At 36.9% G+C, this 20,108-nt stretch overlaps 2 protein-coding genes and 1 long non-coding RNA gene across 13 annotated transcripts; 1 reads left to right on the top strand and 2 right to left on the bottom strand.

Moving 5' to 3' along the window:
- Nucleotides 1-989: 989 nt before the first annotated feature.
- LOC103441881 (probable carboxylesterase 7) lies at nt 990-7,015 on the top strand. Of its 10 annotated transcripts, none has more exons than XM_070826072.1 (7): nt 990-1,127; nt 1,718-1,789; nt 1,909-1,934; nt 2,041-2,132; nt 2,617-2,704; nt 3,171-3,236; nt 5,717-7,015. In XM_070826072.1, the coding sequence occupies exons 5-7, from the start codon at nt 2,678-2,680 to the stop codon at nt 6,806-6,808; spliced, it is 1,185 nt and encodes a 394-aa protein (XP_070682173.1). In that variant the 5' UTR covers nt 990-1,127; nt 1,718-1,789; nt 1,909-1,934; nt 2,041-2,132; nt 2,617-2,677; the 3' UTR covers nt 6,809-7,015. The 10 variants fall into 10 exon arrangements, 9 of the variants coding, with proteins under 9 accessions (XP_070682173.1, XP_070682172.1, XP_070682171.1 ...); XM_070826071.1 differs by having other exon boundaries at nt 2,025-2,132; XM_070826070.1 differs by having other exon boundaries at nt 1,902-1,934; nt 2,039-2,132.
- On the bottom strand, nt 6,648-8,808 carry LOC139197952 (uncharacterized). Its single transcript, XR_011583370.1, has 2 exons — nt 8,254-8,808; nt 6,648-7,599 (listed from the first exon to the last, which is right to left on the bottom strand). It is a non-coding gene; the product is annotated as an uncharacterized lncRNA (long non-coding RNA).
- Nucleotides 8,809-12,051: 3,243 nt separating this feature from the next.
- Nucleotides 12,052-19,929, bottom strand: LOC103421371 (uncharacterized). Of its 2 annotated transcripts, XM_070826064.1 has the most exons (12): nt 19,810-19,929; nt 18,530-18,669; nt 18,181-18,301; nt 17,200-17,699; nt 16,802-16,983; nt 16,302-16,379; nt 15,599-15,984; nt 14,893-14,990; nt 14,645-14,790; nt 13,130-13,520; nt 12,791-12,915; nt 12,052-12,650 (listed from the first exon to the last, which is right to left on the bottom strand). In XM_070826064.1, the coding sequence occupies exons 4-12, from the start codon at nt 17,585-17,587 to the stop codon at nt 12,267-12,269; spliced, it is 2,178 nt and encodes a 725-aa protein (XP_070682165.1). In that variant the 5' UTR covers nt 17,588-17,699; nt 18,181-18,301; nt 18,530-18,669; nt 19,810-19,929; the 3' UTR covers nt 12,052-12,266. The 2 variants fall into 2 exon arrangements, with proteins under 2 accessions (XP_070682165.1, XP_070682164.1); XM_070826063.1 differs by having other exon boundaries at nt 16,802-17,699.
- Between the last annotated feature and the right edge of the window lie 179 nt (nt 19,930-20,108).

Raw genomic sequence — 20,108 nt, 5'->3', positions numbered from 1 at the left:
AGCTAGGAGAATCTGCCAAGTACTTGTCTAGCCACATTCTAGCCTTAGATATCCTCCAAATCCGGCCCATGGTCGCTTGTTTTGAAGATCATGACGTTTTGAACACATCTCTAGACAGCCACGAACTCATCCGAGGTTATCTTGGGCTCAAAAAATGCAATTCAAGCACAAAACGTCACTATTTCAGCACTGCGCATCACTCCTTTATTTTATTGCCAGAAAATAAACGCTTGGTGGAAAAATTTGATATTTTGATACAATCAAGCCAAGTGACTCACAAACGTCCTCCAACTGTAATTACTCCAAAATTCGTCTATTTGACCACGTTTTGCTCCGGATGAAGTCGAAAGTCTTATATTAGAAATACAATTCAAAGTATCAAAATTCTTCCAAAATATTAACCAAAATATACTAAGAATATGGTTAAATATATAATATAAAATCTACTTATCAATTCTTTTGATCACTGTATATGTTGCTAATTTACCTTTTCAAACAACGTACATGTAAACATTGATATATAAAACTTATTTATATGTTAAAAGTATTGTCTTAAATGTTATTCTTAAAACCCACAGCAAAGCGCGGGTATTCATGCTTGTATGATCTAATCACCCAAAATTATATATATATTAAACGCCTAACTTTCTAGTTAATTCCCTTTGTATCCTTTTCACTGTTCCTTTGCCAGTATATTTCCGTCTTACCCTTTTTTTTTTTTTTCTGTGGACACTATTTATTCTACAGTGTACTCCCACTTTTGCATCTGCTTCTTTCTTTCATTCCACTTCTGCCTAGATGGCTTCAGAAACAGTGCTCTTCCGATTTTGTCCTCACACATTTTTCTTTTATTTCACCTTTGCCCCTATTGCTTTGCTGTCAAATTACTATCTACTAAAACGATCTGCCTTTTCTATCAACCAGACACGTGTTTCCTAACAACTTTAATCATTTCTTTTGTGCTTATTAGACATCGTTTGGTACGTAGATAGGACTAGGACGGGACGAGACAATATGGAACGGAATGGAGAGTGAGCAATGATGTCTTCGGATGGAAATAAGAAGGAAGAAAAAGGAGATGAAGAAGTTATAATTTTGTGTTCCAGTAGAACGAGTCGTTTCAGAAGGTGAGATGAAACGAAAATTCATCCAAAATTCATCTCGTGAAACAACCGTTTCACCCGTTTTAAGCGCATCAAACGTGAGACGAAACTCCATTTCCTCCCCTGTTCCGTCCGTCCGACGTACCAAACGGTACCTCACCTTACCATCATCCGTCTGCTTCCAATTGCTTCCTTCTGAAACCTCACATTTTCTGCTTTGCTTCCATTTGTCAGGATTTCTATTTGCTTCCAGTTGCTTCCGTTTGCTTTCATTTGCTTCATCTCTCCTGAAATGAAAAAAAAAACCTGCGTTCATCCAACCCTAGAATCCCGAAACCAAAATTCATCCAGATCATTCCAATCTCCAACGGAAAATCGAAATATCCAGTCGATTGATTCTCTCTTTAAAATACCCACTCATCGTTGCCTTATCTCTGATGATTCAATTGGCTGACGACGACTTCTAGGATTCTAGCTCGACTTCTCTTTCAAAACTCAGCTCGAGTCCTCGGGTATTTGTTTTTGGGTGCCGTTTGCTCTGCAGATACAACTTATGTTTAAATTTTGGATTTTTTTATTTATTTTAATTTCGGCTGTTTTGTTTATGTGTTCAGATGCCCGATTTCCGACAAGGCGATTTCGGCTAATGACCAGAGAACTAGACCTCGCTACTATCGGATTCCTGAGTAAATTTGGTTTTCGTTTGTTTGGGGATTTTGTTTCCAGTATCCGTTTTTCGACTGGTTATTCATCTCTGTAAAGCTAGATTTGTAAACGTTTTTTCTGTTGTTTTGCAAGGAACCAGAGCCTTTCCATGCTCGAGCTCCACAGGTATGGCACCGCTCTTTTACATGGTTTTGCTTTGATTCCAGTTTTTTTCCAAGTTTTTTTTCCAAGGCTGACGTGCCGATTCTCTGCGAGGATTGCAATGGGAGAGGGTGGCTGCTCTGTGATTTTTGCAAAGGGCAGAAAATGAATGTGAAATCTGAGACCAATCGAATCTACGGCCGATGCCCATCTTGCATAACTGTGAGTTTTGAACTCCTCCTCACAATAGAAAGCCCAATAACTTTTTGCTTCAGAGGTTTGATTTTTATGGACATTAAATGTTCATGGTTTAAAAGCATTGTTCCATTATTAAACTATTTTATTTATTTTTACAAAATTGCAGACAGTATACTTCTTCCAGTAGAATATGATTTTGCACCTGAGATCAAATATGATACCATTCACTCAAATGCACACCACTGACTAATTCTATAAATATGTGTTATCAAATGGTTTGCATGATAGCTATCATTCTAATGTGACTTATACGTTGTCAGATACATGTAGAATATTGCAATTCGAATAAGAAATCGTATTTGATTAAAAAAAAAAAAAGAACTTAGATATTAGTCCGAAAATATGTATATTTCAATCTATATGACTACTGCTTTCTAAAATGTACTTGGTTTGCTAGGTTAGTGGGTATCACGAGGCACTAAATCGCTTTTCTGTTCTTGGGGTGCAGGGAAAACGGAGGAAGAGAGAGAATAAAATTCTGTATTTATCAGGGACTTTGTACATATTCCATGCATTTTTGCAACTGGAATCATTTGGTAAGTACTTAACCTTTTAATCAAAGCCTGCATATGCCAAGGTTTTGTAATTAGCATCAAATAAGATAGTTGCTTTTTTCTTTTAATGGCTCTATTAGTTGTGCAGTTATAAACAGTAGTGTGTTTGAAATAACTTTTGCAGTATGGTTATATATCGTGGCACATACGGTGGTGTTGTTTCCTTTTCACAATTGTGCAGGGAAACAATAGGAGCTTCAAAAAATTTCATCAATTTGTTTATACTAAATCCGTTATTCTGATTTCATTTTGAATTCACTGGGAAAAATACATAAATCCATAAGACGGGAGGAAAAAGTTGTGATTCAGTACCATAAGATGTGATTAATAACAATTTTTTTTATGAAACCCCAATTGAATCTAAAGTGAGCAGCTTTACACACACACCCTGAATTTATGCATGAAGGATGAAGTTTTATATTGTGAATCCATGGTTTGTTTTTCTCAGTTTGTTGTTCCTCATGACAGGAAGAGCTTGCTGAAAAATGGCTCCGTCTTTGTTTTCAGAATTCAGGTATGCATGTATTCATGTTCTTCTTTACCTTTTCTTCGTTTCTATTTTTTTAATAGAACAATGATTTCTCCTAAAGAATTTATAGCCATGGCAGCAGGTCACTTGCAATATAAGATGCAAAATACTGATTGAGAGATGGTTTTACATCTTTGTGGTCAAATTTTTGTTAGAAACTGCTGTCTGAGATTACTGTCAGCTGAACATTTGTTTTCTAATGATTTCTAGGCTTTTAGATTAAAAATGTTAGCTTCAATACCTCAAATTTTCGGGGGTTTTCCATATAGATGAGACATCCATCGTGATAAAGATCCAAGTAGATTCAACTTAAGGGTATTTAATTTTTTATATTTTTTATGTTAACATATACTATGCAAATAAAAAAATAACACGAAAAAGGCATGATAATATTACCTCAGTTGTCATCATTAATCAATATCAAATTGTAGTATTATTTTCTTCATATAAAAAAAGATAGATTTACCTCTGTTATATATTGCACTTAACATTTCTTTCAAAAAAGAAAATTTATATTCATTTTAGAGGAAGATTTTGTAAGAAAGCAGTAATTTTTGACAAATTTTTTCCATTGCTTGGTGATGAATGAAATTTGAACCGACTCAAGCATGGCTTCTTTCTTAGCCTTGACTGTTGAGAGGGAGAACTTGTGTTTCAGTTACCAGATCCAAATTCTTATAATGCACTTTCAATGTTGATTGCACATTCTTCAGTTACCAAGATATTTTTTATGTGTAATATATTCTGCACACATCTTTTTTACCTTATTGAACATGAGGATGTAAATAGATTTGGATATAAATGTAAATAGATTTTAATAGGGTAAAGTACAAAAAACTATCTCAACTATTGGTGTCACGACACTTTCATATCTTATCTTTTAAAATTGACAATGTCATACCGCATCTTACGAATTTGTGACAATGTCATATCTCCGTCAGTTTTTCTATTAATTTCTCTGTTAAATGCTGAAGTGACTTGACACGTGTCCCACTCACTAATCCAATTGGATTAAAAAATAATAAAATATATTTTTAATAATCAAATATTAAAAAATCAAGAATAATAAAATTTTAAAAAAAAAAAAAATATATATATATATATATATACTCTCTCTCCTCTCTCTCTCCCCCCTTTCTCGCCCCTCTCTCTTCTTTGCAACCCAAAACCCCTTTCTACTCTCTTCATGCCTGTAAACCAACCAATCAAACCACCCAACTAAATTGATATACATGTAAACCAACCAATCAAAACATTCAGTCACTTTCTCGCCACTCTCTCTTCTCTGCAACCCACTCTCTCTCTCTCCCCCCTTTCTCGCCACTCCCTCACTCTGCCAACCCAGTTCGTCCTCCCCAACCCAATGCACACTCATCTCTCCTCCCCCATCTTCATCTTCTTCCCCTTTTCCCTCTACCTGCAACCCAGAAAAAAAAAATCGAACCTAGTTTCGGCCCAAGAAGAAGAAGAAGGAGGAGGAGAGAGAAGAACAAAAAAAATTGAAAACGAAAAAAAAAAAAGTGAAGAAGAAGAAGTAGAAGAACGAAAACGCAAAAAAAAAAAAAGTGACTGGGTGTTTCGGCCCAGGAGAAGAAGAAGAAGATGAAGAAGAAGGAGGAGAGAGAAGAACAAAAAAAATTGAAGCCAAAAAATAAAAAGTGAAGAAGAAGAAGAAGAAGAAGAAGAACGAAAACGCAAAAAAAAAAAAAAAGTGACTGGGTGTTTTGGCCCAGGAGAAGAAGAAGAAGATGAAGAAGAAGGAGGAGAGAGAAGAACAAAAAAAATTGAAGCCGAAAAAATAAAAAGTGAAGAAGAAGAAGAAGAAGAAGAAGAAGAAGAACGAAAACGAAAAAAAAAAAAAAGTGACTGGATGTTTCGGCCCAGGAGAAGAAGGAGGAGAGAGAAAAACAAAAAAAATTGAAAACGAAAAAAAAAGAAGTGACAAATCGCCCAAAAGAAGATGAAGAAGAAGGAGAGAGAAGAACAAAAAAAAATTGAAATTGGTGCGGGAGAAGGAATGGATGCCGCATCCATAGGAAGTTTTTTTTTTGTTTTTTTATTCTTAATTTTTTAATATTTAATTATTAAAAATATATTTAATTATTTTTTAATCCAGCTAGATTAGTAAGTGAGACATGTGTCGGGCCACGTCATCATTTAACAGAGAAATTAACAAAAAAACTAACGAATGTATGACATTGTCACAAATTTGTAAGATGCGGTATGATATTATCAATTTTAAAAGATAAGATATGGAAGTGTCGTGACACCAATAATTAAGATAATTTTTTTTACTTTACCCATTTTAATACAGTCTGCTTGTTAAACACGATTTCAAAACCCGCAGCATCATACGGGCTGAATTGCTAGTATGATATGATCACCCAAAGCCAAAACGTTCATGACAAAGAAGTTGTACGGTCATATTATTGTCTTTCATATTGATCAATTTCAATTTATTATAGAAAATCATTGGTCGACATAAACAAAGATCCATTTGCTGGCGAAACGCCATCTGTACACATCCTCAACCCACCGCAGATTATTCCATTTTATCATCTTACCCAACAAGTAACAAATTCTTCCATAAAAAACCCCAAAACCCAAATACAAAACAAAACAAAATATCTCCGGCGACTCCGATGGACTCTAAATCCTCCATCAGCGAAGTATCATTCGAGTTCCCGACCCTCTTCCGAATCTATAACGACGGCCGAACCGAGAGACTCAAGGGCACCGAAACCGTCCCACCCTCCACCGACCCGACAACCGGGGTCCAATCCAAAGACATCGTCCTCTCGCCACAATCCGGGCTCTCTGCCCGCGTCTTCCTCCCCAAGCTCCCCGACCCGACCCGCAAACTCCCTCTCCTTATTTTCATCCACGGCGGCGCTTTCGTCATCGAGTCCCCCTACTCTCCTCTCTACCACAACCACGTCTCCTTACTGGCTTCCGAAGCGAACGTCGTGGCTTTGTCGGTGCACTACAGGCGGGCGCCGGAGCACCCACTCCCCGTTGCTTTTGAAGACTCCTGGGATGCAGTCCAATGGGCCGCGGCCCATTCCAATCGTAACGGGCCCGAGGCCTGGCTCAACGATCGCGTTGACTTTGACCGTGTTTTTATAGGCGGCGATAGCGCTGGTGCCACTCTGACGCATCACGTGGTGCGCCAGGCCGGGCTCGACGGTTTGAGTGGCACAAGGATAGTGGGGATGATTTTGTTTCACCCCTTCTTCGTGAATGACGAGCCCGGTAAGTTGTTGGAGGTTATCTATCCGACATGTGGCGGGTCGGATGACCCGAGGATGTGGCCGGGTAAGGATCCGAAATTGGGGGAGATTGGGTGCGGGAGGGTGTTGGTTTTTGTGGCTGAGAAGGATTTCTTGAGGGACAGGGGCTGGGCATACTACGAGGCATTGAAGAAGAGTGGGTATGGTGGGGTGGTTGAGATTGTGGAGAGTGAAGGGGAGGGCCACGTCTTCCATTTGTTCAACCCAAGTTGTGACAAAGCTGTGGACTTGGTGAGAAAGGTGGTTTTTTTCATAAATCAAGACTAATCTACGGCCCAAGTGTGAAGATATGGGATCTTATGGTGACAAAGACAGTCAGATGTAATTTTTTTGTGTTACAACAAGAATTATCCATGGTATGATAAATTATAGATATACAAGCATATATTATCCTCATATGCGATGTCTAATCACACAGCAACCGTCAGATGATGTAACTTTTTCGTGTTATAATAAGCATCATCCGTTGTATTATAGACTATAGGGATACAAGCATATATTATCTTCATCAAAATCAAGTTTAATTGTAATCGTGGTGTAATATCCACATATCATATTTTACTTTTCACACTCATTTTTAATTTATATTGAATGACACCATCTCAATTTTTAAACTATTTCAACATCATTTGCTGCCATTGCATGTACCCATAAGATCATGGGTAAACGATACAAATCCATTGCAGCTTACCCAAAAACAAAGGGCATTACTCATCTCTTTTATACAAATGAGTAAGTGTCCGGTGATCTCCCTGATGGTTTATTTAAGGCATTTATCCAATAAGCATGCATATACATAAGAACCTACTATTAAGATAACCTGGTTTCCTTATAACAGTAACTCTTTAAAGACAGCCAACTTATGTTCAACAGTGCTTCTGCCCGTTCAATGCAGAACACATCCCCGGGGATCTCCTTTCCCATTAAATCAAGCAAGGAAGTCAATGGAACAGTTGAGGTCATACCAAAAAAATGGGTTCAGCTGACCACGATTGATACAGTTTGCAATATAATTTCACGTGTCTTGTGAACTTGACCGCGACTCTCCAAGCATGTTCCTGAAAAATGCTAATTTTAATCGATAAATTTTTTTTTAAAAAAGGTCGTACCCAGTGCACAAGGCTCCCGCTTTACGTAGGGTCTGGGAGAGGTGAATGTCGGCTAGCCTTACCCCCATTTATGGAGAGGCTGCTCCCAAGTCTCGAACCCGAGACCTACCGCTCATGGGCGAAGGCACTTGCCATCGCACCAAGTGCGACCTCTAAAGCAAAACACAAAATGAAGCTCCATGTACTTTGGATCTCGTGCTTTAGCCATCACTTGCAAAAACGAAACTATGTTGGAATCATGACATGTTTGGCAATTCAAAGCAATGACTTTAGTTCTAATAAAATTGTTAATGCTAATGATAACCATAAAGATGATAAGACAATTTTATGCAGATGAATCCACTCTTAAAAGTCTCTAAACTTTATTTTCCTCCCATGTCCTTGATGTCTAACCTCTCAAAATCAAAATTAAGTGTTAAAACAAGGAAGAGGTTAGAGACCAAACTCAAAGCATCTTTTATAGTTCCCAAAATGCACACACTAATCATATAAGCATGACCACCACCAGTATGCGCATATGCATCTTCAATAGACAATGTATCAACTGTATGCGCATATGCATGCAAAAATAGAAAGTAAAAAATCATTACAGCTGCCCCCTACCTAATCCTGTGAGAAGCCTGAGTGATAAACGCCTGCAGACAAACTCCCACTACAAATCTACTACATTTTTCACCAACCCAGATTCCATAACTTCCAAAGTAAGACAAGGCCAACACCTCGTTTTGTTGCAAATGCATATCACATCACACCCAAAAACGACCTCACAACATTTTAAATCCAATAGAAAATCCCTCTTACTAAAAGTATCAGGACAATCACACTCACTTTTTCCTTGCAACTGCTTTGAAGGACCAAGTTGGTTGATGCCATTACCACTTATGCTTTGGTTCTGAGAAGTTCGATATCTAGACCGAGTTGACCTCAAATTGTACTCAGGTACTGACACTTGATCCTTCACCATTGGTTTTGGTACATTTTTTGTCTTTTTAAACTTTTTAGCATCCATCTTGCCTTTCAGCCCCTCCTTGGTGGTTTTCCTAATTTCCTGCTGTTTTTCTTCAGAATGAGTAAGTATACAACAAGCTCCAAAGTCTTTAAGACTAGCTTTTCCAAGCATTGTCCACTCAACACGCTCTTCTTCAGGACAACAACAGATGAGAAGTCGAGCCGGATGAGTACACATCGAGCAGGAAGAGGACCAAGTCGAGCAGTACAGGGACGCAATCAAGCAAGTCGAGGATGCGAGCAACGATGGGCTTAGCAGTCCGCTGGTTTTCGGAGTGCCTCGCTAAGACCGTTTAGCGATGGATTTAGTCGGGGCGAGTCCCCCCTTATCCCATTAAAATTAGTCTCTCCAGCTAACAAACAATAGACTACACTAATCTTTAATCTAGTCTAGTCCAATGAGGGCTAGTGAGGCCAAACAAACATCCCCTTAGTTTTTTTATCACAACAAAAATAATTAAAAGTAGTAATGTAATTTCATAGAATAAAATGTTTGAGCTTTAATTACAAATGCTGATATCTCCACCCATGTGTCTTATTTCCTCACCCCCATCTTAATAAAGATCTTATTCACAAGTTTACCCATTGAGAAAATGACGTATAAGGACTTAGAAGCCTAGCCAAGTGCAACACTTTGATTTTTACTGTTCCAAATAACAACTTCGCTCTCTCCAGCTCCTTTTTTCCTCATCTCCTTCACAGTATTATCCTCATTTTCTATTTCCCATCCGATTTGTTTTTCTTTCTAATTTCTTTTTTATGCTTGTTAGTCACCCGATTCGTTAATTTCTAAAGGGACACTTTGGATGCGGTCCTTAACTACCAATGTTCTTTGATTGAAACCTTGGTGGTTTTTAACTTTTGATTGAAGTCCCTGACATTAATGTAATAATGTATTTTTATGTAGGTTATAATATTTTTAAATTAAAAATAAAATTTGTAGTTATTTATATTAATGAGATTTTAAATGAAACCCATATTTTATGGGATTAAATTTATTAAAGATGAATTATACTCTCCAATATATTGTGTATGTGTATTTATGTATATGTGTGTGTGTGTGTGTGTGTGTACATGGGTACGTTCATCAAAACTAACCAAAAAACTATTGTACCAAAGCATGAGTACATTTTTCAAAAGCACCCAAAAAAAAATGTCTTAGTAACATTATTAAATTTCTTCTATTAAACTTGACATGGATACATTCTCAAATCAATGAAAATAGAATGTATCCATATAAGTTTAAAAATGGATTAGAGAAAAGATTGAATGAAATTTTATATAAAAAAAAGGGTACATTTTAAATTAAAAAAGGGTACATTTTTAACAAATTGGTATATTTAAGAATGGATACATATAAGCTTAAAAAATTGAAATTTTTTTATAAAAATTTAATGGGTACAAACTTATTCTAATTTTATTTATTTTATTTGGGAAATGTTTGAATTGAAAATTAATTAGGAGTTTAATAAGGGTGTGAGTATTAAAACTCTAAATCAATTACTAATTTTTTTTTATAAAAATTACGTAATTTACATGTAATTCATTAATATATTAATGATAGGGACTTTGATCAAAATCTAAAAACTGATAAGGTCTTAGTTAATGGACATTAGAAACTAGGGACCGAAAACTAATTTTTTCCATTTCTAAATTTAGGTTTTTGCTGGTTATAGCAACAGTGAGGATGATTATGGTGGACTAGGTGGTGGTTGTGGGGTTGTGGATTTTGTCTGTTTTGGTTAACAGTAAGATAGCAAGCGCTCTTTTGCTGGGTTTTCCCACACAATCTATATTTCATACAAATCTAAGCTAGTTAGCAGACCATTGGTTTGGATTTATAACTTGATTTAGGATTAAGTTTAATTTCAAAAAATGGCTTTTGCATATATGCAGTAATTGGGAATCCTTAGTTGATTAGTCCTTTTTCAGTAGTTGTGATGTATGTCCTCAGAACCCCATTCATCTCAGATGGGGGAATTGAGATGCAAATTTGAGAGAGAGATTGTTTGTTAGGATACGAGTCTTTCAGTTTCAAGCAATAACAACTTCGTGTCAAATATGTATAATGAAGCTTAAGATTTTAGCTTTAGAGTTTTTTAAGCTGTTGTTATGAAACGAGGTTATTTTAGGAATAATAGTGGGTGAGGAAATAAGGTTTCAATTTTTTAATTTTTAGTGGTGGGTGGGGTTATAACGTGGGTGGAGAAATAAGACATTGAGATGGGTCTAGCAGCACTCTTAATTATAGGTGATTCTAACATTTTTAATTTTAAAACATTAAAACAATAAAAATATAAAAAAAATAAAAAATAAAAAATAAATCTCTCCGCCTCTCTTCCTCTCTCCCTATCTAACATTCCCTCACTCTCCTCCTTTTCCTTCAATTTAAAAAACAAAATACAAAATCTCACACACTTTGTATGTGAGCATATACTAATATGTTATTAAAATTGTTAAGTTGGAATTCAAACACTGCAATAAATATTATTAATATATTGTTAAAATTATAACTTTTTATTAATTATATACAAAATCAAAGAATAAAAATAAAAACTAACACGCGGATCTGTACATCTCACCATTCTACTGTCACCGGCCCTACCCATTATCTCTCTCTCATTTTTCACCTATCACCATCAACTTTCTCTCGCTCCTCTTTACTCTCACCTCTCCCCAATCTCTCACCCCCCTGTCACCTTACCGAGTCCTTGTCCCAAATTATCAGCTCCACTCCCCGGTAATTGACCTTTCCTCTTTGCAGAATCCAATTCTTAGTCCTCAAATTACCATCAGTATTAGGATGGATTCTATGGAACTAGGTTTCTTTTAGGCACATGCATACGCATATCTACCTCCTGCTATTGTGTATCTGCATATCACGCACCTTGTATCTTATAATATACGTAATTATATATAATATTTTCCAACCCAAAATTGTCAAAATTACTAAAATACTACGTCTTTCATATATTGCACGTAATGTGTTATATGTCAATGTGGTACATGGTGATTACTGTTTCTAAAAATAGTGTCATTGTATAGAAATGATGACCATTTTCCAAATTAAAATCAACACTCATTAAAGCTCCCTAATTATTTTCCATATTTCTAAGTTCTATCATTCCTTCACTCTCCCAAGTATGTTAACATATGTTAATAAATGCATTCCTCATTCCACCTCTACCCATGAATTCTAGGTAGGGGGTTGAATTATACGTTTCCATTCATCACGACGCAAGCCCGTATACACCACATGACTCATATATCGATACCTCGCACAGTTTGCACTGCATGATATATAATTATATATCAATCAATTATTACAATAATATCAACAAGAAGTTCGTGTGGTCTCATGCATATATTATCCAAGTAATTAAAGCGATTGAATGAAAGCTAAACATTCGTTTCAAACTAATGATTCTGATTATCCAAGCGAAAAAAATAAAAAATAAAAAATAAAAAATAAAAAAGCACAGGTTACATCATGCGGGTGGACGGTGGTCTAGATAGTAGATACAATAAAACTGCTCCTTATTTTAGGAATAATAGGCAGCTGCACAGTTTACCAGCATGCGATGGAGCCACCGTAGTAATTATATAACTCATTCAAAGAAAGGAAAGGCGTCCATTCCACGGTCCTTAATCATGGGGAAAGCATTTTTATTTTTCACCATACCTTCACGGGTCATCACCACCACCGCAGGCTTACCCTTGTATTTCCACTCCTTTTTCATGTACTCGATGGCTGCTTTGGTTGAAACCCACTTCAATGTGTACCACGGCATCTTCAACCTCGACATCTCAAGTTGTTTTTCTTTGTCTTGGTTCCACTGCTCCACAACGGGAACCCAGACAATCCGATTCGATGGGTATTTTCTTATTCCCTCATACACTGGTTTGAGATATGAAGTGTAACAATCTTCAATGCCTACGTCGGAGAGTAACAAAAACAGACCCTTCCACTTCAGCTCAATGTCGATATTAACCTGTTTGAAAGAAAAATCCAGCATAGTTAATGAATAAATTGTGACGAGATTCTTTAAATGCCAAAACCGACCTGCTGGATAATTTGATAATTTTTAACGCCAAATCGTAGCTAGACTATTAATATAGAATGAGAGCAAACCTGCTCGTTAGAACCATTAAGAAGGACAGGTGTCGCATCAGTATTAGTGGATTGCTGAGGACAAGTTAAACTCTTCAACACCTCTACAGCTGCAGCAGTCGTTCCATACCTGGCATGGTTCGTACCTGGTTAAAATAATTATAAAAAGGAGAAACAAAATCATTAGATTTAGCATTGCCAACGTAATTTTATGTGGTCTTCCTATTGAATTAAATGGTCCACTAGTAACCCACATATTTATGTTCGTTTTAAGTGATTGGTATGGTAATGGAAACTAATTTTGCCATACCAAAAATTTGGTATAGTAATTGGTATGAGGGTTTTAGTACAGTAACATACAAAATGAATGCCGAGTTGTGATTGCCTCCGTTGCTTGCATCCGAATCAAGTTGATTATGTTGCCGGTTAGTACCACCCTTCCTTTCTGGTTCATCACCACCACCATAGGGTTACCTTTGAAGTTCCACCGCTGCTCAAGGTACCCAATGGCTGGGGGCGAAAAATATTGCACCGCGTACCATGGCATCTTAGACCTCCATTCCTTAAACTGCTCTTCTCCTCCTTCAGTCCAGTCCTCAACAACAGGGATCCACACAATCACACACTTGTTATGCTTTTCGATTCTCTCATACACTTCTTTGAGGCATGAAATATCTTGATCAGAAACATTGTCCAGGCTTGAAATGTAAAATAACACCCGCTTCCCCTCTAGCACATTGATGTTAAAAACCTGTACGTAAAAAATAGATAAAAGAAGATAACTACAATTAAATAAGTTTCTGAGTAGTATTACATATATGAAAAAATCAATGTCCTAGATAGACGTGGCATTTAAGATCCAACCTGTTAACCCAATCCAGCTCATCCGTTAAGATAAATGTTTTGATAAATGCTTAACGGGTCAGGTTGTTAACTAATGGACCAGTTGAATAACTGATCATTTTGAATCAACCCCCGTTACCATACCCATTAATCGAAGGTGTTTTGTGTACTTTCAATAAAGACGTAACCAAAAAAATACCGACTCCGTCTCGCACTGTCACTGCATCTGATAACTTCAACTTCATGAACGTCTTTCAATTCCGTCGTTTCAGCTCTGCTTCGCTCGTTGCTTCCATCAGATTTTGTGGGAAGAGTACACAGACAGATAAATTAAGTTTTTCCTCATCTCCGTAGTTTCCGTCGTATGGTCTCTCTTTTGGATCATATGGAGGAAACGATGTCTTTCTGGTGCGGAGCTTGACGGCGGAAAGATAAATATGATTGTTCGTATTTTCGATTCAATCGCCGGGTTACTCAAATCGGTTCTTAGGAGTTGGAGTCCAGCGCGATTTAAATTTTCATTTGGATGTATCGTTTTTTTATTTAATAAATACGATTTATCTTTCCTTAATTTCTGATGCAAAATTAAAGAAACGGGTACTGGGTAGTGAGAAACCATAGGGAGAGGGGAGACCGTGAAGAAAGATGAGAAGGTAGAAATCGGTGTTGGAGCTGCAAGGTTGAACATGTGTTTTTGGTATGAGATTTGCGTGTTTGTTGGAGTCTCAGACGAGATTTGAACGGTGGTGCTGGAAACTGCATATTTACAGAGAGAAGAATTTTGTTGCAGACTGTTTAGCCAATCGGAGCTACAACTTTGATCTGGGTTTTTGTTTTCGTGAAGAACCTCATGTTTGGATTGGTGATATTTTGGGGTTTGGTAAAAACCGCGTAGTTTGTACTTCTCAGATGGTTTTGTGTTTTTCGGTGTTCTCCAAGATTACCCAAAAAAAGAAGAAGATAACTACAATTAAATAAGTTGCTGAGTAGTAATACAGATATGAACAAAATCAATGTGCTAGGGGACCAAACCTTCTTGTTAGTGGGATCAACACTGATGATGGGAGGCTGCGGATACGCTTTATGCTCGAAAAGAACCAGCCTTTGGAAAACCTCGGTAATTTCAGGAGGGGCAGTGCGTATAAGTTCCCAAAACTTTTCCTTGGCCTTTGCCTCCTCTGCATTAAGTAGAAAACAAAAATAGATTCAACAATATTGGACTAATGGCAAATGCAATATATATTGTTCCTCGGGAGTCATATCATGCATCCACAACCGACCTTTTTCTTGTTGGCAGACTGCAAGCTGTCCCTCAAGCTTGTTGAGGATGAAGCCCATTTTTTGAGAAAAATGGGATAGATCATATAACTCAATGTCCCTGAAATAATTTAAGAGGAATTAAATGATAGTCAGATATAAATAGCAAATTTAGAATATGCCAAACCTTCAAGATGTTTGAAATCGGCCAGTTTTAAATTTGGATTATAGCAAATTTGACTTGATGTCCCCAAAAGTTTGGATTGCAAGAAATCTGCCAGTTTTAAATTTGAATTCCAACTGCTAGTTTTAATTTATGTCGGTGGTAAGGTGTGGACTTAGTCTCATAGGACAATTGTATGCACCATATTAGTTTCCTAATTGAAGGGCTTGAATTGCTTTGTTTTGTAGTGAAGAAGAAGAGATAAGATTGTACAAACAAACAATGTTTGAATCAATGAAAATATCTTGCAGTGCCGCTACGATTGGCTCCTGCAATTCTCTCTGAAATTCTCTGTGTTGTTCTTCATTCCTTGTTCTTAGAAATTACATCACAAAAACACTGTCAAATATAGATTTTAACAAAAGAACCCTTTTAGTTATTTTATATATATATATACACACACACACACATATATACATATAAAACCCGTATACGTAGTTGGCAAGAAGAATTGTTTTTGTTTTGTTTAATCAAATCTTAATAGAAAAATTAGTACAAGAACTTACTCATCACCGGTAAGAAGAGAGAGCTCAGTTGCGCAAGCTACAAGAGTTATGATTGACCAGTAGGCATTAAATGGGGTATCCATAACTACCCTCGCCAATTTTGGTTCACTGTCTCGATCACCAGAAATTAGTTTCTCCAACTCAAGGATGTGCTCAATCACTTGTAACGCTTGGTTGACCAGATTGTTAAGCTCAACTACTGCATCTTGGCGTTTCAGCGTTGTCGATTTCTTGGAAAGTTGGCTGGAACATTCTTCATATTCCAAAGCAAAAACCGCCAGGGCCAATACTACCTGTACTTCACATGGATAACTTGATAGTCTTGTAAGTATTTCTTCCGTACGTGATTCAAAGGCAGTTTCATCACCTGGACTCTTACACGACATCTGAAATTGCATCATAGTGTTGTTAACATGGAACGGGACAATAGGATTTTCGTCTTTGGATAAAACACTTTTTCATTGGAATCAATGAAGCTACGATTAAAAGTGCTAAAAAATAAACTAAACAAATCTAATTAATTTAACATCAAACTTCAATCAAAGATATTTGACATTTGTCCCAAAAATTTTTTTTTTTTTTGACAATGACAATATAACTTCTTAAACAAAAACTAAACAACATTTTTATTTTCACCAGTAATTACTAAAAGGATTACCAAATTAAGAACAAAAGGAAAATAGTATTCAGTTAATATGATGACCTTGCAGCCAAAGGAGTTAATGAGAGTGCACAAGCTGGAGCTGGCCTTGGGTTTTTCAACATCATTAAATCCGCTGCCCTGCGACAAGACAAGCAAAAGTCGTAATCATCTTTGGGTGTTTCAACTAATATCTAATTAATACTTAAAAACTCAGACATTTTAAACATTTAATCTGAATTTTTTTTTTTCCACAAATCAAGCAATCCTAGATTGATGTAACATTTTGGCTATTTTTGGGTTACCACTGATCAATAAATCGAGTCAAGTTTTCAATTAAAAGTTTGTCGACGGTGTATTTCTCATAACATGACAGTCAGAACGGGAAGGAAAAAATATAAAAAGAAGAAAAAAAACACCAACAGTTTAAAGTTGTTGAGTACCCACTTCCCGAGTATCACTATTAAAAAAAATAAAAAAACTAAAAAACTAAAAAACTAAATGAGCACTATTGCTTAAGGTTATTAAGAAGAGTAGATAGAAAGAAGCAGCAGTATAAATACCTGCTCAATAATACTGTGAATGATCTTGGCCGCCGAATCCTTAATGATTTTCTGACTAGTCGAGAAAATAGCATGAACATCAAAGCTGGCATGGCCCTCATCAGGAACACGGTAATTAACTGCAAAAATGAGCTTCATAATTTCGTTTTGAGACCTGTCGAAAAGGCTGATCCGTTCACTACCTTCACCCTCACCCTCACCCTCACCCTCACCCTCACCCTCATCCTCACCCTGATCACTATTCATGATTTCGTTTTGAGGCCTGTCGAAAAGGCTGATCCGTTCACTACCTTCACCCTCACCCTCACCCTCACCGTCACCCTCATCCTCACCCACACCCTGATCACTATTCATGATTTCGTTTTGAGACCTGTCGAAAAGGCTGATCCGTTCACTACCTTCACCTTCACTCTCATCCGCATCCATCCCCAACATCATCCTCATCCACCACCTCACATTCATCCTCTCATCCTCATCCTCACCCTCACCCTCACCCTCACCCTCACCCTCACCCTCACCCTGATCACTATTCATGATTTTGTCTTGAGACCTGTCGAAAAGGCTGATCCGTTCACTACCTCCACCTTCACCTTCACTCTTATCCTCATCCATCCCCAACATCATCCTCATCCACCACCTCACACTCATCCTCTCATCCTCACCCTCACCCTCACCCTCACCCTCACCCTGATCCTCCATCTCCATGCGTTGCTCTTGCTTATCATCGGTTACTAGTTGGACAGACAACTCCTCGGTCATGACCTCATTTTTTGGTAGGCTTTCCATGACTAATTGAAGATAACTTTTTTTTTATTCGGTCGAATGATCGAACCTTTTCAGGTAAGAGTCCTCTTTATCTTTTTCTTTGATTTGCGGTGGCCTAGTCTTCTGGGTGTACCTTAAATAGTCTTTCAGATTAGTCTACGGTTTCTTCAATAAATACGAGTCTTAGACCAAACCCAACCTGGGCTAAATATTATTTTTTAAGTTTTATTTTCTCCAAACCCAACTCAATTCATGCTAAATGTGTGGGTTAAAAGCTAAAAATCAAACAAAAGTCAAATTCCTCCCATGATTTAGACCAGAAAATTCACCAAATTTAGTGATTTTTCAATATTTATCGAAATTTAAATATTTTTAGGTTAAAATGTTTATAAAATTAAATTATGATAGTGTATATAATTTTTTGGCCAAATCGGATAAATAATCCATGTAGTCATAATGTATTCGGAAGATAGCCCATGTGCTAAAAACTCGGATTTAAACCCATGTGGGTGTACTCCATTAGCAAATTTAATCCAAAATTGATTTATTTGTATACAATTAATGAAATCAAAGGTGGATAATTGGCGGTGGCCCTTGGGGTGTTAATAAGATACCTCAGTATTGAGAGGAAGTCCCATTCCAGACCATTCATTCTGCCACTTCTGGATCAGCTCATTAGCCGCTTTTGTATTCCTCACCGCCATTACAATATGCGCCCCTGATTCCGCTAACTGCCTGTTCAGTTTTCATGTTCAAGCAAATCTAATTCAAACTTGAGAAATGAAGTTGAGCAATGGGCACCAGGGTATTAAAATTTCTCAGTAACCAAACAGAGTGGCGAAGCCCCAAATCCCAATGCAATCTTGCAAATCGAGTTGATTTATATATACTAAAATAAACAAGCTAACAAGAAAAATGAATTCGTCAATGTTTGAAGATGTGAAGGAAGGAGAAGTAGGAGACCTGGCGATTTCGCAGCCGATGCCGCAGGTGGATCCAGTGACAATGCAAGTGAGATCGTTGACGGGAGGTAAAGGCATGGGGTTTTGCAAGTGGCTGGCGGTGATTCTCTGGAACAGCATCTCGTAGACCCAGGGCCGGTCCTGAGTTTTTGGGTGCCCAGTGCGAAAGTTCAAAATGTGCCCTTTTTAATACAAAAACATATATTAAAAAAAAATATTTAACGAGGGCTGGAACCCAGTCGAAGCTGGGGGCTAGGCCCTCACGCCCAAATTATATTACCTGAGAAAATATACAACGGGGGGACATAGTACCTAAACCCCGACAATCAAAAGTACAATCATATATAACCACTCCTAGCAAATCTCCTTCAAATTTCAACCTTTAAGAAATTGTCTTCTAATATTTTTTGAAGCAAAATCATCAATTATATCATCATACTCCAAGTCTTCAATCTCATCATTTTCAATGCATAAGATTGCTAATCCATTTAGCCTATCTTGAGTCATAGTGGTCCGCAAGTAAGATTTTAATAATTTCAATTTTGAAAAACTTCTTTCTGCAGATGCCACGGTCACAGGTACAGTCAACATTACATGATAAGTAAGTCTTTCATTTCTGCATTAAGGCTATCCCAAACTTTTGGATCATAAATGTTTAAATGGAAAATAGGTTCAGGAGATTCAATATTTTCCTCTACACCAATATGATCATCATCAACATTTAAATCCACATCACCACCATTTTCATGATCTTGAGACTCATCACCAACATTTTCCTCTAAATCACCACTATTTTCTTGGTCATTAACATCTTCCTCCACATAATCACCAATTTCATGATCATGAGACTCCCCAACAACATTTTGTGACTCTTCACCAACATCATTTTCTCTCAAATTTTCAACCAACTCATTCTTTGTAGAAAATTTTTTATTAAGAGATCCTCTTAAACTTTCGGCAATTTCGTTATCCTTTGCATTTTTTTTCCTTTTCATATTACTAGAGAGTTGTTTCCTAAAAGACATGGCTTTGATAATTTGTTTGCAAAAATTACCTACACATGATATAACAAAAATTTCCTATTAAAATTATCATTCCAAGTCTAACACATATTATATATTATAAAAACATTAACATCTATACATCAATTAATCAAGAATTCAATCCATCAACAACAACAATTCTATACATCAATTATCATATAATTCTATGTCACTTGCAAAATTTAATTTAAATTATGAATTAATAATTCAAATTTTAAAAATTAGTTTATCAAATTACCTCAAAAGTTACTCGGGTTGATGAATGCACAATGGCAACCGGCAGCAGGGATTGTGGCTGCTGAGAAAGACAAAGACTCTGTGTGTTGTCGGGGTTGGAAGGCTGGCCTGGAAGCTGTAATAGCAGTGCAGATGGGAAAATAACAAACAGGGGAAACAAAGGGGCGGGTGGGTGGGGAATTAATTGGGAAAAGGAGAATTAGGTTAGGTGGGAGGGGGGGGGGACCGGGGAGGTCCCTTTAGGCTTTACATTATTGTTTTTTTTTTTTTTTTTAAGGCTAAAATCTGGTTCAATTATAT

This window comes from Malus domestica, chromosome 08 (genome assembly GCF_042453785.1).
Source record: "Malus domestica chromosome 08, GDT2T_hap1".
Taxonomy (NCBI): Eukaryota; Viridiplantae; Streptophyta; class Magnoliopsida; order Rosales; family Rosaceae; genus Malus; species Malus domestica.
Note: the sequence above shows the minus strand (reverse complement) of the source record. Positions and strands in the feature narration are given on the sequence as shown.

Bases quoted from the DNA above. Each gene is read 5' to 3' on its own strand.
- LOC103441881 (XM_070826072.1), top strand. From the start codon at position 2,678: ATGCATTTTTGCAACTGGAATCATTTG. The intron at 2,705-3,170 runs GTAAGTACTTAA...TGTTTTTCTCAG, and splicing joins TTTGCAACTGGAATCATTTG to TTTGTTGTTCCTCATGACAG. The intron at 3,237-5,716 runs GTATGCATGTAT...AATTTATTATAG, and splicing joins TCTTTGTTTTCAGAATTCAG to AAAATCATTGGTCGACATAA.
- LOC103421371 (XM_070826063.1), bottom strand. From the start codon at position 17,587: ATGGAAAGCCTACCAAAAAATGAGGTCATGACCGAGGAGTTGTCTGTC. The intron at 14,991-15,598 runs GTAAGTTCTTGT...AAATTATTTCAG, and splicing joins TCTCTTCTTACCGGTGATGA to GGACATTGAGTTATATGATC. The intron at 12,651-12,790 runs GTTTGCTCTCAT...TCTTTCAAACAG, and splicing joins TTAATGGTTCTAACGAGCAG to GTTAATATCGACATTGAGCT.